The 21,836-nt window shown below is 40.5% G+C and overlaps 2 protein-coding genes across 2 annotated transcripts; both read left to right on the top strand.

Moving 5' to 3' along the window:
- Positions 1-3,143: 3,143 nt before the first annotated feature.
- On the top strand, positions 3,144-4,568 carry LOC135708116 (WD repeat-containing protein 18). Its single transcript, XM_065230063.1, has one exon. The coding sequence runs from the start codon at positions 3,259-3,261 to the stop codon at positions 4,522-4,524; it is 1,266 nt and encodes a 421-aa protein (XP_065086135.1). The 5' UTR covers positions 3,144-3,258; the 3' UTR covers positions 4,525-4,568.
- Positions 4,569-19,597: 15,029 nt separating this feature from the next.
- Positions 19,598-20,254, top strand: LOC135708103 (uncharacterized). Its single transcript, XM_065230046.1, has one exon. It carries the CDS (start codon positions 19,598-19,600, stop codon positions 20,252-20,254), a length of 657 nt encoding a protein of 218 aa, XP_065086118.1.
- The last annotated feature ends 1,582 nt before the right edge of the window (positions 20,255-21,836 follow it).

The following is a 21,836-nucleotide window of genomic DNA, read 5'->3' on the forward strand; positions in this document are numbered from 1 at the left end:
CAATGTCAAATGACGTCACTTTCTCGCCGGCAATTCGTGCACGCTAAGAAAAAAGTATGCATTAATGTTTAAATTTTAAACAGTTTCGAGAAAACCCGCACATATTCATAAAATGAATAAACGCTGTTTACTCATCGGATGAATAAACGCGTTTTTCTCGAAAGTGATTAAATTTTAATCATTAATGAGTAAAGGCGATTTTCTCAAAAGTGGTTAAATTTTATACACCGGAACGATTTTAAATGGTTGGTTTCGTGTATTTTCAACATATTATACAAACAATTACATTCAAATAAAAATCAACAAAAAGTAATATTTATTTCTTGTACAATAAAAACAATAAGAAGGTACATCTGGGCAGAGCAAGATCACACCATTTAACTCAAGTTTTCAAGACACTACAATGTCGGCCATTTTGTCATCGCTCGACATCCCGTCCGTCCAGGTGGAACTCGGATGTTTCTTTTCACGATTCCTTCGTCGACCTTCCCGTGTCGTGCTCGGCAATCATTCCGTTGCGTTGCCCGACGAACTCGATCCGAATCGTCGTGGTGCCGCTGGCAGCCCTGTAATGGAGATCAAAAGTTACAAAATAATGAGAGTAGATTCGGATCGTCGTGCTGCCGATTGAAGCCCTCTGTAATGGGGATCAAAAGTTACAAAATAATGTACCTTGCTACACAGAAAAAAAAGTTGTTGAATATTACATCCAAACAGCTGCACAGAGGTAATTCCGCTGGTGGTGTAATATAACGTTGTACAATGTATACCGATTTTGCGAACAAAATTACATCCATTGATGTAATGTTGTATCTGATTTTTGCTATTACATCATTATTTCATACATCAGCTTGAATTACGTTGATCGATAGTAATTTTTTTTTGCTGTGTAGATATACTTACTATTAGCACCGGCCATATCTTTGGCCTGATCCCACACGGCGACAGGATATTGCAGTAGGCATGTCCAACCGTACCGGACAACGCTTGTAGCAGCTGAATCTGCAGCTCACTAGCTGATGGCCAATGATGGCCGCTGCTTTTCGGAAAATAATTGTTCCCAAGTTTTTTTTCAGCCACCAGTGAATAAAATTTAAACACTTTTGTTGAAAAATGGTTTTCTCTGAAAATGTCTAAATTCTATACACTTTTTTGCTATAAATTTCAACCACTCTATGACAGCTCGAACAAGCTCCCAAAAGTGGTTAAAAAAGTAGTCATCAATGCATAAACTCGTTTTTCCGTGTGTGGGAAATTTCAACGTCCCGGATTTCAACCATTCTATGACAGCTCGAACAAGCTCCCAAAAGCAAGGGGGGGGAGGTGGCTGTCAAATACGAACAATCTTCGCCTACCTCGCATAACTGGTTCCAAACGTAAACAAGCCATAAGAAACATAAAGCGTTTGTTTACGTTTGGAACCAGTTTCATACAAGATGATCAGTAGGCTGATTTGACAGCACGTCCCCCCCCAGCCCAAAAGTGGATAAAAAATAGTCATTAATGCATAAACTCGTTTTCCGTGTACACACGCTAACTTGAAAGTACTCATTAATGAGTAAAAAAAGACCCATTTTGAAAAAAAGTGGCTTAACTCATTAATGATTAAACAATTTTACCCATTAATGAGTATCTGTTACCCATTAATGATTAACAATTACTCATAAATGGGTAACAGATACTCATTAATGGGTAAAAAATTTACTCATTTAACTTTTCTTCAAAATGGGTCTTTTTCAACCATTAATGGGTACTTTCAAGTTAGCGTGCACGCTATAGAGCTTTTTGACGTTTAATCGGCGCACACTATACTGCACCTTTTAAATCGAACGAGTGCGATCAAGAGCACGCTAAGAAAAAAGTATGCATTAATGTTTAAATTTTAAACAGTTTCGAGAAAACCCGCACATATTCATAAAATGAATAAACGCTGTTTACTCATCGGATGAATAAACGCGTTTTTCTCGAAAGTGATTAAATTTTAATCATTAATGAGTAAAGGCGATTTTCTCAAAAGTGGTTAAATTTTATACACCGGAACGATTTTAAATGGTTGGTTTCGTGTATTTTCAACATATTATACAAACAATTACATTCAAATAAAAATCAACAAAAAGTAATATTTATTTCTTGTACAATAAAAACAATAAGAAGGTACATCTGGGCAGAGCAAGATCACACCATTTAACTCAAGTTTTCAAGACACTACAATGTCGGCCATTTTGTCATCGCTCGACATCCCGTCCGTCCAGGTGGAACTCGGATGTTTCTTTTCACGATTCCTTCGTCGACCTTCCCGTGTCGTGCTCGGCAATCATTCCGTTGCGTTGCCCGACGAACTCGATCCGAATCGTCGTGGTGCCGCTGGCAGCCCTGTAATGGAGATCAAAAGTTACAAAATAATGAGAGTAGATTCGGATCGTCGTGCTGCCGATTGAAGCCCTCTGTAATGGGGATCAAAAGTTACAAAATAATGTACCTTGCTACACAGAAAAAAAAGTTGTTGAATATTACATCCAAACAGCTGCACAGAGGTAATTCCGCTGGTGGTGTAATATGACGTTGTACAATGTATACCGATTTTGCGAACAAAATTACATCCATTGATGTAATGTTGTATCTGATTTTTGCTATTACATCATTATTTCATACATCAGCTTGAATTACGTTGATCGATAGTAATTTTTTTTTGCTGTGTAGATATACTTACTATTAGCACCGGCCATATCTTTGGCCTGATCCCACACGGCGACAGGATATTGCAGTAGGCATGTCCAACCGTACCGGACAACGCTTGTAGCAGCTGAATCTGCAGCTCACTAGCTGATGGCCAATGATGGCCGCTGCTTTTCGGAAAATAATTGTTCCCAAGTTTTTTTTCAGCCACCAGTGAATAAAATTTAAACACTTTTGTTGAAAAATGGTTTTCTCTGAAAATGTCTAAATTCTATACACTTTTTTGCTATAAATTTCAACCACTCTATGACAGCTCGAACAAGCTCCCAAAAGTGGTTAAAAAAGTAGTCATCAATGCATAAACTCGTTTTTCCGTGAGGGAAGCAGATTAGTGGGAAAACAAACCGTTCATTCATCCATGTGTGCTAGATAGAAAAAGACGTTTAACGTCAAAAAGGTCTATCGGTTTGTTTTGAAAATGCTCTTGCTCGCAACGTGCTTCATTATTTCTGTAACTTCGATAGATCAATACAGGAAAATTTTCGTTAAATTGCTTGGTATTCGATTATTTCTGGACAAAAAATGTCAGATTGCGTGGAAGTAGCAGTAACGAGTGATTCCAGTGACCAGCTGTGGAGCTGCTGCGTGTGGGACGTACGAACGGGAACGCATCTGATTTCGTACAAGGGTGGCGGCGCACCCGGAGCTCACACTTTGGCCACGATAGCTAACCAGTTCATTTTGACGGGTAACATGGTAAAACCGATGCTGCACATTTGGCCCATTAACCGTCACGAAGCCATTGCTACTAGATTCATCCTTCCGGGTCGTCCTACAGCAGTCGCAGTGTCGCCGGATGGTACATATTGCGTCGTAGCAGTGCAAGAAACTATCAATGTCTATCAGCTCGCCACTGGTGCTATGCTGGCTACGATTTCCCGACACTACCAAGCAGTCAATGTTCTTCGATTCACGGATGATGGGACTCATTTCATAAGCGCTGGCCAAGATGGAATGGTACTTGTCTGGAGCTTGTCTTATGTCATACGAGTTTATCAGAAACAATCGCTAAATGCTTTGTATTCGTTTTCGGACCACGCTCTTCCAGTTACAGATGTATTTGTTGGAAAAGGTGGAATGAAAGCATTGTTTTGCTCGGTTTCTGCCGATCGGTCGTGTAAAGTATACGACCTATCGTCTGGCACTATGCTACTGAACTTGGTCTTCCAAGATCCATTATCTTCTGTTACAATGGATACGCTGGAATCCGGCGTGTTCTTAGGAACAAGCGAAGGTCCCATATATTGCTTCAACCTGCTATCACCGCCTCGTATCAAGGAATATCATGTAGATCGGAAACAGCAGCAAAAAAATGTTTTCCTTGGACATAAGAAAGCCGTAACGTGTCTTTCCGTTTCCATAGACGGAGAAACTCTTCTATCAGGAGGAGCTGACGAAAACGTTTTCTTGTGGCACACCAAAAGTCGTCAGCAGCTGCGAGTCATTCCACATAAGGGCACCGTCACCAATGCACAGTTCCTGCTTACGCCAAAAGCAATGTTCGATCAGGAAATTAAACTTAATCCGCTGTTTCAGCCATTCCAGAAGATGGTATATCCCAGCGACAAGATTGACGACCTTGTAGTGGAAATTGAAGTAAAGGAAAATGTACGGGATACCGTATCAACCAATGACCGAGAAGGTGCAACGAGCAGCGTCCCAAATGGGAATATACCCAACAATCAAGATGAAATCATTAAATTGAGAAAGGAAATACAGCATCTAAAATCAATCAACAAGGAAATGTTTGAGTTCACGGTTAAAAACGCACTGCATCAGGACAGTTAAAAAATAACATATGTGTATTTTACGGTTCTTAAATAAAGAGGTCATAAACGATTTTCAGATTCAATGCATGCGTTTTGATTTCCCAAAATGAAAACTTTCCCTATTTTTGCGCTCTCCAACGTTGCCAGATGGTTTTCAAGCTTATCGGTATCAAAGGTTTAAAAAAATCGGTATTGCGGATTTCACACCTGATTAGACTTCTGTGCTAAAAATAAGTATACAGTAATATTTTCAATCAAATCAAATCATATTGACCGCCCACGGTTGCTGCTCTGTTATTACCAGATCAGCTGCAATTACACAGAGAACCAACAGATGATGTTTGGGACTAACATTCATCCTCAATGTGTAAGAACTGGAGATCTAATATTTAGCAATACCAGCGCCGGCCGTGTCCGAATGCAGGTCAACTAGGGAATGGGAAGGAATGTGTTGACGTGGTACTCGCTGTGAAGAAAACCGAGAAATCCTCTGCGCTTTCACGAGAAATCACTGGGATGTTGGATGTGGGGAAAGGTTGCACGCACACGCAGGGATCGTTTTTTGGTAGAGCGATTATAATACACAAACACACACACACACACACGCGCGCGCACTCATCCAATTTCTATTTTTAGATCAGGACCCACACTGTGGTAAGTGATGCGATCGGTGTTAAAGAAGAATTTGTTTTCATTAAAATCTAGTGGGTATAGAATAAGGCAAAGTGAAAAATTGCAAGGAAGGGGACGGGCCTGGGATTGAACTCCCGACCTTCTGCTAAGTAAGCAGAAACGGTAACCACTGAGCGAGCCACTGAGCTACCGAGCCTCGTCTATACAGTAATATTTTCGCACTGGTCATAAACTGGTCACATAAATATGGAGCTTCTTAATGCTTTCTAGAGCTTTAATTCTACAGGGTAGCTTGCTAGTAATGTTCAAAAGCTGTTACTGCTTTCAAATAATTCGATTTTTAAATTTTCTGGCCTGTGCGAATATATTTCTGTGCAATTATTTTTTTGCACAGGAGTCTAATTTGGTGTAAAATGCGCAATATTTATCGGTATTTAATATTTTAATAAATTTTTAATTTTTATCAACTTTGAAGGCGAAAATTTAAACTTTTGGACGAATAACGGCTTTTCCAAGAAAATCATAGCTTCTGAATCAATCCGAAGAAACATGCAGATAAAGAAGAAAGAAGCGCTTCTAGAGGAAGTTTGAAGAAAGATCTAAGAAAAGTCAGAAAAAACATCCAACGATCTTCGTAGAACAATATTGAGAGGTGTGAAGCTTAAAAAAACTTCAGGAAAATCAGATGACGCTTCTAGAGGAAGCCAGATTTTTTTTGGAAATGTGAAGAAAATTGCAAAAGTAGCCATTTCCAGGAGAAGCTAGAAGAAGCTTGGTAAACCTTTCAATAGAAGTAAGAACAAAACCTCCGCAGGAAGCTCATAGAGAAACTTCCAGGTGAAGACGAAATTAACTTCTAGGAGAATCCGATAGATACTGCGGGCAAACATTTACAGGAACTTCCTGTAGGAGACAGGAGAAACTTGTGAAGGTGGATTGGAAGAAACTTCTGAAGAAAGTTAGAAGATTCTTCCTGGGAAGCCAGAGGGTTTTCGGGACAGTCGAAAGAAGCTTCACATGAAATTAATGAGTCAAATGAATAGTATGTGCGGTCACATATGGGTTTTATGTGTACACATATTAAGCACAAACGAAGTGACAGACGACTTACTGGCGAAGAAATCCATTTAAATAATGTGGTTCACTGTAATAGAATTTTCTTGGAAGCTTGTGCCATCATCCACCAGATGGGTTAGTTTTTTTGTTTTGATTTGAACAAAGCTGATTTTGTGTACAATGATTCTTTGACAGTGTGCAAAGAGTGCGTATCATTTTGTCATTTTTTTATGCATTTCAGTTTTGAGTAGAGTGAAAGAGATAGAACCAAAATATTCTAGTACATTTGGTGAAAATGCTAGTTCAATCCAATAGTACACAGAAAAACAAAACTACCCACCGCTTGGGTTTTTTAAACTCAAATTTGAGTTATTTGACCTCAGCCCGTTTCATTTTCTCTCGCTATTGTTGTCAAAAATAGAACGAAAGATTCGACTCAACCGTCTAGTTCCGTACGAGAAGCCAAAATTGAGTAATATGCGATATACCCAAATTTGAGTTAATTGAACTTAATTTTGGGTAGAAAAAATTGAAAATAACTTAGCGATGGGTAACTTTTTTTGCCGTGCTTAAATGCAAACTACTTTGAGCCGGTTTACCCAAATTTGGCTTATTGGCGTCTTGCAGTGAAACTTTTCCAAGCTTTCGCCACCAACATTTCGAAGTGAGAACTACTAGAAGGAGGATAGTTTCCAAATTCTCCAAGTAAAACAGACGATTTTTGGGGCAAATCGGTCTATAATGAAAAACTAATAATTTCCCGTGGAAACTTTTGCTTGAATCGTGTAAGAAAACGTGTTTGAAAGCTAACTGTTACCACAGACAAACAGACATAACACTCGCAAGTTGTTCATCGAACAAGCATTTAACGGTCAATTTAAAAGTATCGTAGTTGGTAGTACCACACATAACACTCGCAAGTTGTTCATCGAACAAGCATTTAACGGTCAATTTAAAAGTATCGTAGTTGGTAGTACCACCACCTGTGGCGCGCATAGTCATTTCCCTTGAGTTTGACGTTTACACACTACCGCCATCTGTTCAGCGTACTACCCACCACAGTGTACTCAACAGATGGCGGTAATGTTTTAGCGACGATGTTTTACAGTGAGAAACATTCAATGTGTTATGTCTGTTTGTCTGTGCTGTTACTATTTCGGTGTGGATCGGAGATGTTTTCATGGCAAATTATGCATAACAAGTTTGCACCCACAAGGAGAGGCTACCTCCTGCGCAGCTGCATTTTTCGGAAAATGGTGAATATGTGCAATTTCCACTAAGATGAAAGTGAAAATTAACTTAGGAAAGGTTGTATCATGCTGGTGGTAATGGAGAATTGGTTGTATAGGACGCAAATATTCAATAAATGTTTATTTTGGCTTTTTTAAGGTAAACATATTGATACTCACAATTTTCGTCGGAAACGTAACGGAACTTGATGTACTCAACACGCACCATACTATAAAATGGTGCTAGATGGTTTTCAAAGTGATAACAAGATGACAAATCATCTTTATTTTGAGTAATTGAGCAATTTACTTCTGTTTACATCATATGTACGATGCAGCATTGGTGCAGCTGTAAAATGAAATGAATATATCTTATGAAAGTTCATCTGGAAAAGTCAAAGATGCACATCAGTCTGATCGTGAAAACATTTTCTTCTTCAATTCGATTGTTATATTGGAAGGATTTTACGCAGGCTTGATGAAAATTAAGAATTAATGCTAATTTTCACGAATTTTATATGCAGCCTGTCAACATTATCATCATCATGCAGTGGCGACATCTGCGTCGAGCTTTTACGGCCATCTTCCAATTGTACGGAACATGGGAGATGAGTGAAAAGAACTTAATTTTGGGTTGTTTTGAATTTCTGTGTAGTGTTGCCATGTGGTACAATCTAGAGTCGGTGTATAATGAGTCACGCCAAGAGTGAAGCCAAGTCTACCTATTGAACTGTCAAACCGGCTACCTATCGTGCAAAGTAAATAAACATTACGATGCTATGAAAGATCCACGAAAGGTATTGCAATATAATATAAAATATAATCGAAAAAATGAGCATAAACACGCAGTGAGCGTTAAATTGTCATGGGATACGCTCGGTAATGATTAGTAATGAGAATTTCTACTATTTTTTGTTCAGATTATTTGTCAAAATCACTGATATAATGATTTACTACAGCCGCAATATTTTTTCTCTCGCTAGAAGTCATTTGAAGTTGTTGTAGAAGTCCTCTGTTGCCAAGTGAAAAGAATTGGAATGTTTCGAAAACCGTGATGCAAGTTCAACTGTTTTTCTCTTGGCGTGACTCATTATACACCGACTCTAATGAGAGTGAGTGGTGCCGCAGGCGAATGGAATAAAGCCCTACAGTAAAAGTATGGACGACTGTCACCACAAAACTGAAAAAAGCTGTTCCAATCGAGCAAAGCGGTGCATTTTGACGGTTCATACTTTTACTGTAGGGCTTTAGAATGGAACGGTATGGGAAAGTGAGCGACCAAAAGCAAAGTTGGATTTACACACTTAGATTTTTCTACCGAGATCGGCTGTGCAAATCTCGGCAAAATAAGTTTCACTGAGATCTCAGCAAAAGTGACATTTGATTGCTGAGTCTCGGATAATGCTTAGCTGAATCTCAGCAAACAAATGAAATGTTTGCTGATATCTCAGTAAAACTTTTTTTGCCGAGATTTGCACAGCCGATCTCGGTAGAAAAATCTAAGTGTGTAGGACGACCATTCTACAACACTGTTATTGTCACCGCAGCAGCTGAATCGGCAACCCTGCCGAGTGTAGAAGCCCTGCGGGAATGAGCATGCACTAGCCGCTAGGAAGTGTAGAGCTGTCAAAAGCGAAGAAAGAAACGCGTCGATTGAGTCCTCGTATTATTTTATTATTAAAAATTTGTAATAGTTTGATTATTTTAACTTTGTACATCTCAATCATTCACATCATATGTAAGTAACAATAATTAGCTTTTTGACAAGTAATTATTACATATTAATAACTTTAGTGAGACACAGAATTCCCAACTACATAACCTCATTCTCTGGAGGCCTGCAAAGTGGATAAGGCCCACTGTTTTGTAAGATTTGCATTTCAATAACATTTTGCAATATTGTTAAATAAACTTTGTTACAATTTCAGCTTTGAAGCGTAATAAAAGCTCTCAAACATCAGTGGATGCATTTTCTTTGGCCTCCGGCGACAATCTTCAAAGAAAACAACAATGCCAAAACAGATTCGAACGACTTTCCCGTTGGAGGAAAGCAACTGTGTGGCCTGTGACAGACCGGATGATGCGGACAATTTTGTCCAGTGCGACGCTTGCGATTCCTGGTGGCATTTCTCTTGTGCCAAGGTCACGGATTCCATCAGCGATCGATCGTGGACCTGCATCAAATGTGCAAGTGATGGCAGCATGTCCTTTAAAAGTGGAGTATCCGGGCGGAGCGGCTCCCAATTGGCCGAAAGTATGGCTCGATTGAAGGATCGGCAAGAACTGGAAAAACGGCAATTGGAGTTAGATCTGCAGAAAAGATTCCTGGATGAACAACAAAAGTTGTTGGATGCGACGGTGGAACAAACGGAAAGTTTGAAGAGTCGTGTCAGTCGGCAAAATAGCCTCAAAAGAGTGGACGAATGGGTACGGTGTAACCTGGAACAGGAAGAAGGCGCGGTCGGCGGAATGAAGCCACTAGCAGCCTCTCAGATCCAGCAGCTGCAGCCAGTACTGGAGATTTCCCGTGATGAAAACGAAGGTTTAAAACGCCAACGTCAACAAAGTCAACGTGAGCATTGCCAGCAGAAACAGAAACAAGTCGAGAAGCTGCTTCAGGAGCTGCATAGTCAATTGGTGGAGTGTAAGCAGCAACTAGCTGGATTGCAATTACAGACTCGAAGTGAATGTGCTGTCGCGGAAAATGGACAACCGTTGCGATCGCTTGGTGCGTTTCCGAAAACCCAACCAATCTATACTGAACAAGATTGGCGTATCGTTTCCGAACCTAAAGTGCATCCGACCGGTAATGAGGCAGGCAAGCAGAAGCGCGAGGAAGGAGTGAATTTCGATCTCGTTTTCGATACCAACGAACAGCAGCGATATGAACGCACGCGCTTCGATTCTTGTGCCAGCAAGCAGCAGCGGGATGATCGCACACACCCCAGTTTCAGTTTTTCCCCTGCAAACCAGCAGCAGCGCAGAGATCGCGCGCGCTTTGATTTCGGTGCCAATGGGCAGCAGCGTCAACCGCACGTAGTCCAGGATGAGCTGAACCCACATGGACCCTTTGTCCAGTCCAATACGCAACACTATCGAACACCCTTGATCCAAGGTCCAACCCATCAGCAGCTTGCAGCGCGGCAGTCGTTGGCTCGTGACCTTCCGACTTTCTCTGGCGATCCGTCGGAGTGGCCGATATTTATTTCAAACTACACCTACACCACTGCGGCATGTGGTTACACGGATGGGGAAAATATGGTTCGGTTGCAACGCTGCTTAAAAGGACAGGCACTTGAAATGGTGCGTAACAGACTGGTGCTGCCGGCAGCTGTCCCGAATGTCATCGAGACGCTCCGTATGCGGTATGGTCGACCGGAGGTGCTAATAAACGCACTTCTTCAAAAGGTGCGATCGATTCCGATTCCGAAATCTGACAAACTGGAGGGACTCATCGAGTACGGGATGGCAGTACAAGCACTGTGCGAGCATATTGAGGCAGCCAACGAACACGCACATCTCTCTAATCCGACCCTTCTTCAGGAGTTAGTGAACAAGTTGCCGGCTGACCAGAAGCTGATGTGGGCTAGATATAAGCGTGATATTCCAGCTGTGTCCGTCAATCTGAGAACATTTGGAAATTATATGGCGGGAATCGTTCGGGACGCATCCAGTGTGGTGTTGTTCGAGCCGGAGAGTGCAAAAACGCCCAGCCGGGAGAAAGCGAAACCGAAAGGTTTTGTGAATTCCCATACTCCGGAAACGTCAGAGGAAACTCCTGTACCCAAGCAGTTCAAGCACAAACGAAGTGACAGACGGAGCGGCTCGAAATTTGATTTTACGCACTTACATTTGAAATTTTCGAGTGTACCTCACGGTAGAGTCGGTGTATAATGAGTCACGCCAAGAGAAAAACAGTTGAACTTGCATCACGGTTTTCGAAACATTCCAATTCTTTTCACTTGGCAACAGAGGACTTCTACAACAACTTCAAATGACTTCTAGCGAGAGAAAAAATATTGCGGCTGTAGTAAATCATTATATCAGTGATTTTGACAAATAATCTGAACAAAAAATAGTAGAAATTCTCATTACTAATCATTACCGAGCGTATCCCATGACAATTTAACGCTCACTGCGTGTTTATGCTCATTTTTTCGATTATATTTTATATTATATTGCAATACCTTTCGTGGATCTTTCATAGCATCGTAATGTTTATTTACTTTGCACGATAGGTAGCCGGTTTGACAGTTCAATAGGTAGACTTGGCTTCACTCTTGGCGTGACTCATTATACACCGACTCTACCTCACGGCAACACTATCTACTCATACGTACTAGCTTAAAGAAAAATGAATCGAAAATACGCGAATGAAAAAAATACACAAAAATTCATCATAACTCGTCATTACTCAAAAAAATGCAAAAAAATACAAAATTCGGAAAAAATACACAAATATTCGACGAATAATAAAAATACACGATAATTCGTCATTTGCACGAAAAATTCGAAATATGTACAATCAAAATGCTGAATTCGGACAAAATGCGTAAATTTATTATTTTATATTTTAATCCGAGCTCGAATCACAAAACAATGCATTAATGAGTAGGATTTCACCCATTTTTAAGAAAAGTGCCTTAAATCGTTTATTAAATTAAAAAAAAAATGAGTAGTTGTGACCCACAAATAAGTAACGTACGCCTTCGTTACAGACTTGGTAACAGATGCTTATTTATGCGTAATGAGCGAGGTAAGGGGCTGTTCATGAACTACGGGGGGAGGGGTTAGTTGGCAATTATCCACGGCCCATACACATTTTTAAAGTTTTGTATGGACAATTGTCAACGTAGGTGGGTGGGGTGGCTCAAGAATCCCAAAAATCTGTCTACGCAACTAATGTCAAGCCTCTAATGAGTTTATGAGTTAAGCCTTTTTTCTTTAAATTGGGTGAAATTCTACTCATCAGTGGGTATTTCAAAGTTAGCGTGTGCTGTGCCTTTGTCAAACAAAACGTCAACATTGTGAGTTTGATCCGTTTGATTATCGGTTCGAGTGGTAAACATAAACACTGAATTGACAGAATACACTTATAACTGATTTTCAATACATTAATGCATAAAAATACACTTTTATTTTTCTAATACACAGAAAATTACATATATTCAAAAAGTGCAAAATAATACATAAATACGCAAAATACACGTTTATTCGATAAAAAATACTTCAATACGTTCATCAATACGTTGGCCTGAATCGAAAATACACAAGTGAATCGCCCCTCGGCTTAAAGTAGTTGATGCTATTGATTGTACCGCCTGTTATCTCTTTTTCTCTAACGAAAATTGAAAGTGAGAGCCTGTTGTCAGACAGCATGACATTATGTTGCTTTCGTTGTTATCTGGGCCAACATTATCAGGGGTGAATACTTCGGGTTAACATTTGCTTATAAGTAAACGATGTTGAGCAGTCAATGAGTCGCGCTTGTTGGCGGCAATTGTTGCTACAGATTTCATCAGTCCGTGCTTCTAACCAAAACCACAGTCATCCGCGACCGAGAAGACATCGACGATTATTTCAAAAGAAAAATAGTTAGCTTGCTATTAATGTTTGAAATTACAATTTCTTTTGTTTTGTTAGGTTTTTCTTCTACTAATTATTTATTTTATTCGACACACTGTTCTTTCCGTCGCGTAGCTCTATTTTAATGCTACTGTAATGTAATCCATCAGGGCTATCGAGCAGCAAAATGTGTTCCAACATGTCGCTCCAGTTGATGATACAGAAGTCATCCAGAGGACGGCGCGTGGTAGCGTGACACTTTAGCAACTCCGTATAATCGCATTTGGAAACGCCTTTTCCGGATCCCGTAAAATAGGCCTATCCAAGCGACAATTCTTGGCATCGATGCGAATTATGTATTTTAGGTAAATCACACAGCTTCTTCTTCATCGCTTCCCTTCTGGCATAAAGGGAGGATCTCATGGATCAGCATTGGGTCATAAGCAGGTCTTTGTGGGGAATGGTATTTGATGCCTTATGGGGAAATTTATTCGATCGCTTCGAAAGTTATTCATGGCACCTGGGAAACCTTGAGTCAATGAAGCGCTTGGTACGGTACTTTATTTAAAAAGATATTGAAACAAGTAAATAAGTATGTTTGATATGAATGTTTATACCCGCTATTCTCAAAACCAAAAGCGCTCTGGTGGAATCAATTTTTTTCTTTATTCGATAGGCCAAAGTGCAGCGCCATTGAATATCAATGCGTTCAGAAGCAGTGTTAGATTTAAAAAATATCTCAACAATTTGCTAATCTTTTGCAAATCTACCGCTACGAATGAAAAGTCAAACAAATTTAAAAGTGATCTTCGATACAAACATTCTATTATTTGTTAAAACACGTTCGTAAAAGAGAGGTTAAGAGAGGGTTGCGCTTAGTATACGGAAATGTGATATTTAACACTTGCATAAATAATCTTTTATTATTTTCTGGGAAATCCATTCCAAAAAATGTGAAAATATGATCATCTACATAGAAATGTCCAGACTTCCCGCATATGTCGAACATTTTCAAAATGGCTGAAAGTTATATGTTTAAATCTCCGAGCCCCACACCTAAATCATACTTTTCACTATTTGTGTAATATCTTCGGTAAATTTTATTGTATTTTTTATGTTGTTATCTTGTTGGAAAGGGTATATTAATAGATATTAATGTTACGTTTTGATAGTTTGATTGAGCATTGGCAAATCAAAGTTGGCTCTCGTAAAGAATAGAAGAACTATGAAAGTGATGATGGTTTCAAAATTTTCCACGGGGAAGTATACGAGTGCAGTCTTAAAATGCTTTTATTTTGTGAATGGAGCATTTTATTTAAATCTGGTTAGTGCTACGTTAGTAGAAAACTTCAGGACTACTCAATAGACATATAATACAGAAAACATAATTTCTTTTCAGATTTTTAGGTGTAAACATAGACTTCCGCTTTTCTACCACTGTAGCAGTAACCAGATTTAAATAAAATGCTCCATTTTCAAAATAAAAGCATTTTAAGATTGCACTCGTATACTTCCCCGTGGAAAATTTTGAAACCATCATCACTTTCATAGTTCTTCTATTCTCCACGAGTGCCAACTTTGATTTGCCAATAGCTGAATGGTTTTTCAGTTTTTGTCGAGTCGGTAGACATGTCGTTTCAGCAAGTTGAAGTTGATCGGTTTCTCAATGTGATTGGTGAGGCGGAAGGAAACAAGTCAGCTCTTTCACTATCACGACGTTCTTATGTATAATCTAGTGTGACGTAACGTTGGACCATGCGTAACAACACCGTGAGAACGAAAGAGTCGACTACATTCCTTCTGCCGCACCTATAGTAACGCACACGGTTCCCGCGCTGACTGTTCCTTACTTTCTCACTCTAATCAAAATTTCCTTCGATGAGTGAGAAAACAGCACCCCGTCAACGCGATCGAGAACTCGAGTTGCCAGATCATTGCACACAAAAGGAACATGAAATAATTCAAAACGAAAATACTAGCGAACCTGGCGGTGAGGGGCGGAAGGTGGACTAAAATTCTATTACAGATAACCACATTATTTTAATTAATTTCTTCGGAGTAAGTCGTCTGTCACTTCGTTTGTGGTTCAAGTGTCTTTGTTGTAGTGAGATGGATCACTATCTGCGCGAATGTGAAACGTTCAAAAACTTCGACGTGGATGAGCGCTGGCGGAAGATTCGTGAACTGAGACTTTGTCAGAACTGTCTGTTCGGACATGGAAGACGTTCGTGTCGTAGCAGCAGTCGATGCAATATCGATGGTTGTCAATTCCGACATCATCCACTTCTTCATTCCGCTAAGAAGTCTGACACTCCATCTCCGATCATTGCTGAGAACCATGCTCACCGGTTTCTTGAGTCTAATCTCCTCTTTCGGGTGATTCCAGTCACACTTTACGGAAAGTCGGGCTCGGTTGATGTTTTCGCTTTCATTGATGAAGGATCCTCCATTACTCTAGTGGAAAATGAGCTGATCTCACAATTGGGACTGAATGGCAATCCACAACCTCTCTGTCTCCACTGGACAGGAAATACATCGCGGAACGAGAACACGGAACCAAATTTTGTTCATTTAAGTTAAAAATATATATGTTTATTAAATAAAAATATGAATAGTTCAAAGTAAATTACAAACATGTTCTCAACAAAAATATGTATGTTTAGAATAAATTCAAAAGCATGTTTATTTCAACAATACATAACCTGGGTAGTCAATTTTTAGCGTGTCCTTTTTTCCTTCTTGTTTACATTCGGCAAACTTAACCGAAAACGGCCTGCAAGCGGCGAAACCGAAGTAGAGGGTCCGGAAACCCACGCAATGTTCCAAGCTCGACAAAACCGGTGGAACATCACAATATTAACGGCAATCCGTCGTTTCTGATACCGATCCCCATATCATCCTCACCCCCCACCCGACGTCGAAAGAAAAACAGATCATCCCCGAACACTAAACGTAGAAAGAGGCCGGTATGAGGACCAGCGTCATAAACGACAAAATGACGCTAATATCACAAAGTTTCACCAGTTTTACTGAACTGGATCGGATCGGACACCCACCCCGACGGCCCCCCGGATCCAAACATCCACAGACTTTCCATAATCGCAGGAATTTCCATTAATTTGCTATCCATTTTATTTTGATTTATTCAGCATTCAAATGCTAAAATAATTTCAAAATATGTTTGTTTATTTTAAACATGAAAAGCATGTTTAAAATAAACATATTAATTTTTGATTGCATATAGTTTTCAAATAAATCAAAAATATTCACGTTTATTTTCAACACGAATATTTTTAAAATAAACGTAACATTATTTTTGTTTTAAACATTATTATCAATGGATTCAAACGTAGAATACGTTTGAAATCAACCTAGTTTATGTTTGTGGCCAGAACAAACTGAATTTACGTTTAAATTTACCTCAAATATTTTTGTTTCGACGGTAATTTTTTCTGCGTGAAGAATTCACAAAAAGTTTCACTTGAGATTTCTGGTGTGGGCAAAAACAAACGCTTTACGCTTTTAGATGCTCGTACCGTCGATCGACTGAACCTGCCTTCGCAGAATTTTAACTTCGAAGAAGCGGTAAAACGATATGAATATCTGAAGCAAGTTCCAGTGCAAGGATATCAGGATGTTAGTCCCAAGCTCCTGATTGGGATTGATAATCTGCGGCTCACTCTACCATTGAAGGTGAAGGAAGGTGATGGATCCGGTCCGGTAGCTGTAAAGACAAGACTTGGTTGGTGTGTTTACGGACAACAACGTGCTTCTTCCAACGATGCTTACAACTTCCACGTGTGCGAGTGCACCACAAACTGCGACATACACGAAGCATTGAAGCAGTATTTCTCCGTGGAAGAAGTGAGCGTGGCGCAGTCAAAAGCAGCCTTGTCAAAGGAAGAACTGCGAGCATGGAATCTATTGGAGAGTACAACAAAGCGCGTTGGAGATTGATTTGAGACCGGATTACTTTGGAAGCAGGACGACATCGAGTTTCCGGATAGTTTTCCTTTGGCGTTGTGTCGATTGAAATGTCTTGAGAGACGTATGGAACGAAACTCAACACTCAAGGAGAATCTACATCGCCAAATCCAAGAATACCTGGATAAGGGATATGCACACAAGGCTTCGGCGGAAGAACTATTGAATGCGAATCCACGGAAGGTCTGGTACGTCCCACTAGGAGCGATCATGAACCCGAAGAAACCCGGGAAAGTGCGTATAATTTGCGATGCTCGTGCGAAAGTGGAAGGCGTATCATTGAATTCGTTTCTGTTGAAAGGACCTGATCTATTGACGTCGCTTATTGCAGTTCTATTTGGATTTCGGTTGTATCAAATCGCAGTAACCGCAGACGTTCAGGAAATGTTTCACCAACTATTGATGCTGGAAGCTGATAAACACTCTCAGCGGTTTCTTTTTCGTCGTACCCCTACAAGTCAACCAGAAATCTACGTAATGGACGTCGCTATGTTTGGCTCCACATGCTCGCCTGCCTCTGCCCAGTTTGTAAAAAACTTGAACGCGAAGGAGCATTCGGAGCAGTACCCGGAGGCGTCAAACAGCATAATCAACTGTCATTACGTTGATGACTATCTTGAAAGTTTCGAGAGCGAAGAAGAAGCTGAAAATATTGCTGCACAGGTTCGTCTGGTACATCGTAACGGAGGATTCAACTTGCGTGGCTGGGTGTCGAATAGTGAACGCGTTCTACAATCCCTGGGAGCGACTGGCGTGACAGCAGTGAAGAGCTTGATAGATGGAGAACGGCCTGAACGCATCCTAGGTATGTTGTGGACGCCGATAAGCGACGAACTCAGTTTTTCTACACAAATGAGCGACGAAGTTCGCGCACTCATCGACAGTGACAGACGACCAACAAAAAGCCAGGTACTAAGGTGTGTTATGACTCTGTATGACCCCTTGGGACTGCTAGCACCGTTCCTAATCCACGGTAAGATACTTATCCAAAATCTGTGGCGAAGCGGTGCTGATTGGGACGAAGCAGTGGGAGATGCTGCCTACCAGTTTTGGCGAGAATGGGTAAAAATGATCGAGTGCATTTCAGCTATTCGAATTCCGCGTTGTTATTTCAACCAAGCTACCAGAAAAACGTACGCTAACACCCAACTTCATGTCTTCGTTGACGCCAGTGAGAACGCCTACTCATGCGCTGCATATTTTCGGACGATTGATGACGAAGGATATGCACAATGCTCTCTTGTGGCTGGCAAGGCAAAAGTAGCACCTTTGAAGCCTTTGTCTGTGCCAAGACTAGAACTCCAGGGCTGTGTGCTGGGAACCCGACTGATGAAGTTTGTTCAAGACAACCACAGTGTCCAAATCTCCAAGAAGTTTCTCTGGACAGATTCTTCAACTGCTCTGTCGTGGATTTTGGCGGATCCGCACAACTACCGTCCTTCCGTGCAGCATAGGGTCGGAGAGATCCTCGAGTCTACTAATGCTGATGAGTGGAGATGGGTCCCGACAAAGCTGAATCCAGCGGACGAAGCGACCAAGTGGGGAAGTGGACCATATTTTAGCGCTGAAAGTAAGTGGTTCCATGGACCGAATTTTCTGCTGCTTTCAGAAGAAGAGTGGCCGCGTTCCGTGAAACAAACAGTGTCTACTACTGAAGAGATGCGGCCGTCAATAATGCACCACGAAGAATACAAGCCTGTAGTCAACTACGAAAGATTCTCTCGCTGGGAAAAGCTGCTCAGAATGATGGTTTATGTGAGACGTTTTGTTAACAACACCAGATCAAATCATCAAAAATACTCTGGAAACCCTCAACAGGATGAACTACAAGCAGCAACGGTGACAATTCTGAAAATGGTACAACATGAGGCGTACACGGACGAATTGCTAACTCTGACGAAAAATGTAACTCTACCAACAGGGGAACAAAAGATGATAGAAAAATCCAGCGTGTTATACCAGTATTGTCCTGTGATTGATGATCAAGGCGTAATACGTCAGAATAGTCGAATTAGCACAGCAGGCCATATTCCGTACGACACACGGTATCCAATTTTACTCCCTAAGGATCACCCAGTCACTCTGCTGCTTATTGATTGGTATCATCGTACATATCGGCATGGCAACATGGAGACGGTTGTCAATGAGATTCGTCAGTCGTATGATATCCCGAAACTCCGTTCTGTGGTGAAGAAGGTTTCCCGCAATTGCCAGTATTGTAAAATCCGCAAGTCGCTACCACAAATTCCTCCTATGGCTCCTATACCGGCAGTCAGACTCACCGATCATGTCCGTCCCTTCAGTTATGTTGGAGTGGATTATTTTGGTCCGCTTCTTGTGAAGATAGGGAGATCCAGCTGCAAAAGATGGGTTGCTTTATTCACCTGTTTGACGGTGCGCGCTGTTCATTTGGAAATAGCGCACAGCTTGTCAACTGCATCATTTATCTCATGTGTACGTAGATTTGTCAGCCGTCGTGGAGCACCAGCAGAATTCTTTTCAGACAACGGAACTAATTTCCAAGGTGCCGAGCGAATCCTTCGAGATCAGATCAACCAGGGACTATCTGCAACCTTCACCAACGCCTCTACGAAGTGGAATTTTATTCCACCAGCGGCCCCACACATGGGCGGTGCGTGGGAGCGTCTCGTTCAGTCGGTCAAAGTAGCAATGGGTGTGGCTTATTCGGACGGAAAGTTGGATGAGGAAGGATTGCAAACTCTGGTCGTGGAAGCGGAAGGCATAGTAAACTCTAGACCATTGACATATCTGCCTCTCGATGCTGAAGATTCGGAAGCACTAACCCCAAACCACTTCCTGCTGGGAAATTCAACTGGGGTTAAGCAGCCTGCGGTTACCATCAAGGATCACGCTGGGTTCCAGCGAGAAACGTGGCGGCAGATTCAACGCCAGATCGATGTTTTCTGGCAACGATGGCTAAAGGAATACTTGCCGGTAATCCGCCGACAAACCAAATGGTTCAGCGAAGTTCGTGCCATGCGTGAGGGTGACCTGGTGATGATAGCCGAAGATGGCGTTCGTAATGGATGGGTGAGGGGACGCGTAGATAGAGTGATCCAGGACAAGGAAGGAAGAGTTCGACAAGCCTTTGTTAGGACATCCAGTGGTATGCTGCGGCGCCCAGCGTCCAAACTTGCTGTTTTGGACGTAGGCAACGATTCTAGTACAGTCTTGGGAGATGCCAAGATGCACCCGGGGGAGGATGTCACCGCAGCAGCTGAATCGGCAACCCTGCCGAGTGTAGAAGCCCTGCGGGAATGAGCATGCACTAGCCGCTAGGAAGTGTAGAGCTGTCAAAAGCGAAGAAAGAAACGCGTCGATTGAGTCCTCGTATTATTTTATTATTAAAAATTTGTAATAGTTTGATTATTTTAACTTTGTACATCTCAATCATTCACATCATATGTAAGTAACAATAATTAGCTTTTTGACAAGTAATTATTACATATTAATAACTTTAGTGAGACACAGAATTCCCAACTACATAACCTCATTCTCTGGAGGCCTGCAAAGTGGATAAGGCCCACTGTTTTGTAAGATTTGCATTTCAATAACATTTTGCAATATTGTTAAATAAACACTCAAAGATAAATTAAATCATAAAAGCTTAAAAAGTATGCAGTTTCCCGCTTCACCTTATTGAGTCCGAGCCATGATTACTTCGGCAATAGTCATGCATGATTAAAATCGAAATAATCTTTCCAGTATTAAATTTTATTCTTTTTGAATACTGATATATAATCAAAAAAGATTAAAATTCAATCAAAAATTATTAAAATAGAATCTAAAATGATTAAAATTTATTCAAAAACAGATAATCTACAATCTAATCAACCATGATTAAACCGGGATTAATATCAGATGCTTATTTTTTAATCATTCGATATGATTAAACTGAGTTTAATGTCAAATTGATTAAATTTCAAGCAAAATGGGAATAGTTCAATTTATCAGTGAACTTTGTTACAATTTCAGCTTTGAAGCGTAATAAAAGCTCTCAAACTACACTGTAACTGGCAAGCACCCATTAATGGGTGAAAAAGTGCCCAATTCGAAGTAAAGTAGGTAAACTCATAAAATGGGTAAAACGTCTTTACCCAATAATGGGTAAAGAGCTTGTACGTCAAATCACCCACGCAGAAAAATTTACCGTCGAAACAAAAATATTTGAGGTAAATTTAAACGTAAACTCAGTTTGTTCTGGCCACAAACATAAACTAGGTTGATTTCAAACGTATTCTATGTTTGAATTCATTGATAATAATGTTTAAAACAAAAATAATGTTACGTTTATTTTAAAAATATTCGTGTTGAAAATAAACGTGAATATTTTTGATTTATTTGAAAACTATATGCGATCAAAAATTAATATGTTTATTTTAAACATGCTTTTCATGTTTAAAATAAACAAACATATTTTGAAATTATTTGGCATTTGAATGCTGAATAAATCAAAATAAAATTGATAGCAAATAAATAGAAATTTCTGCTATTATGGAAAGTCTGTGGATGTTTGGATCCGGGGGGCCGTCGGGGTGGGTGTCCGATCAGATCCAGTTCAGTAAAACCGGTGAAACTTTGTGATATTAGCGTCATTTTTCGTTTCTGACGCTGGTCCTCATACCGGCCTCTTTCTAAGTTTAGTGTTCGTTGATGATCTGCTTTTCTTTCGACGTCGGGTGGGGGGTGAGGATGATATGGGGATCAGTATCAGAAACGACGGATTGACGTTAATATTGTGATGTTCCACCGGTTTTGTCGAGCTTGGAGCACTTGCTTGCGTTGGTTTCCGGACCCTCTACTTTGGTTTCGCCGCTTGCAGGCCGTTTTCGGTTAAGTTTGC

This window comes from Ochlerotatus camptorhynchus, unplaced genomic scaffold, assembly GCF_037179485.1.
Source record: "Ochlerotatus camptorhynchus isolate MF236.1 unplaced genomic scaffold, CSIRO-AGI_Acam_v1.1 ptg000327l, whole genome shotgun sequence".
Lineage (NCBI taxonomy): Eukaryota > Metazoa > Arthropoda > Insecta > Diptera > Culicidae > Ochlerotatus > Ochlerotatus camptorhynchus.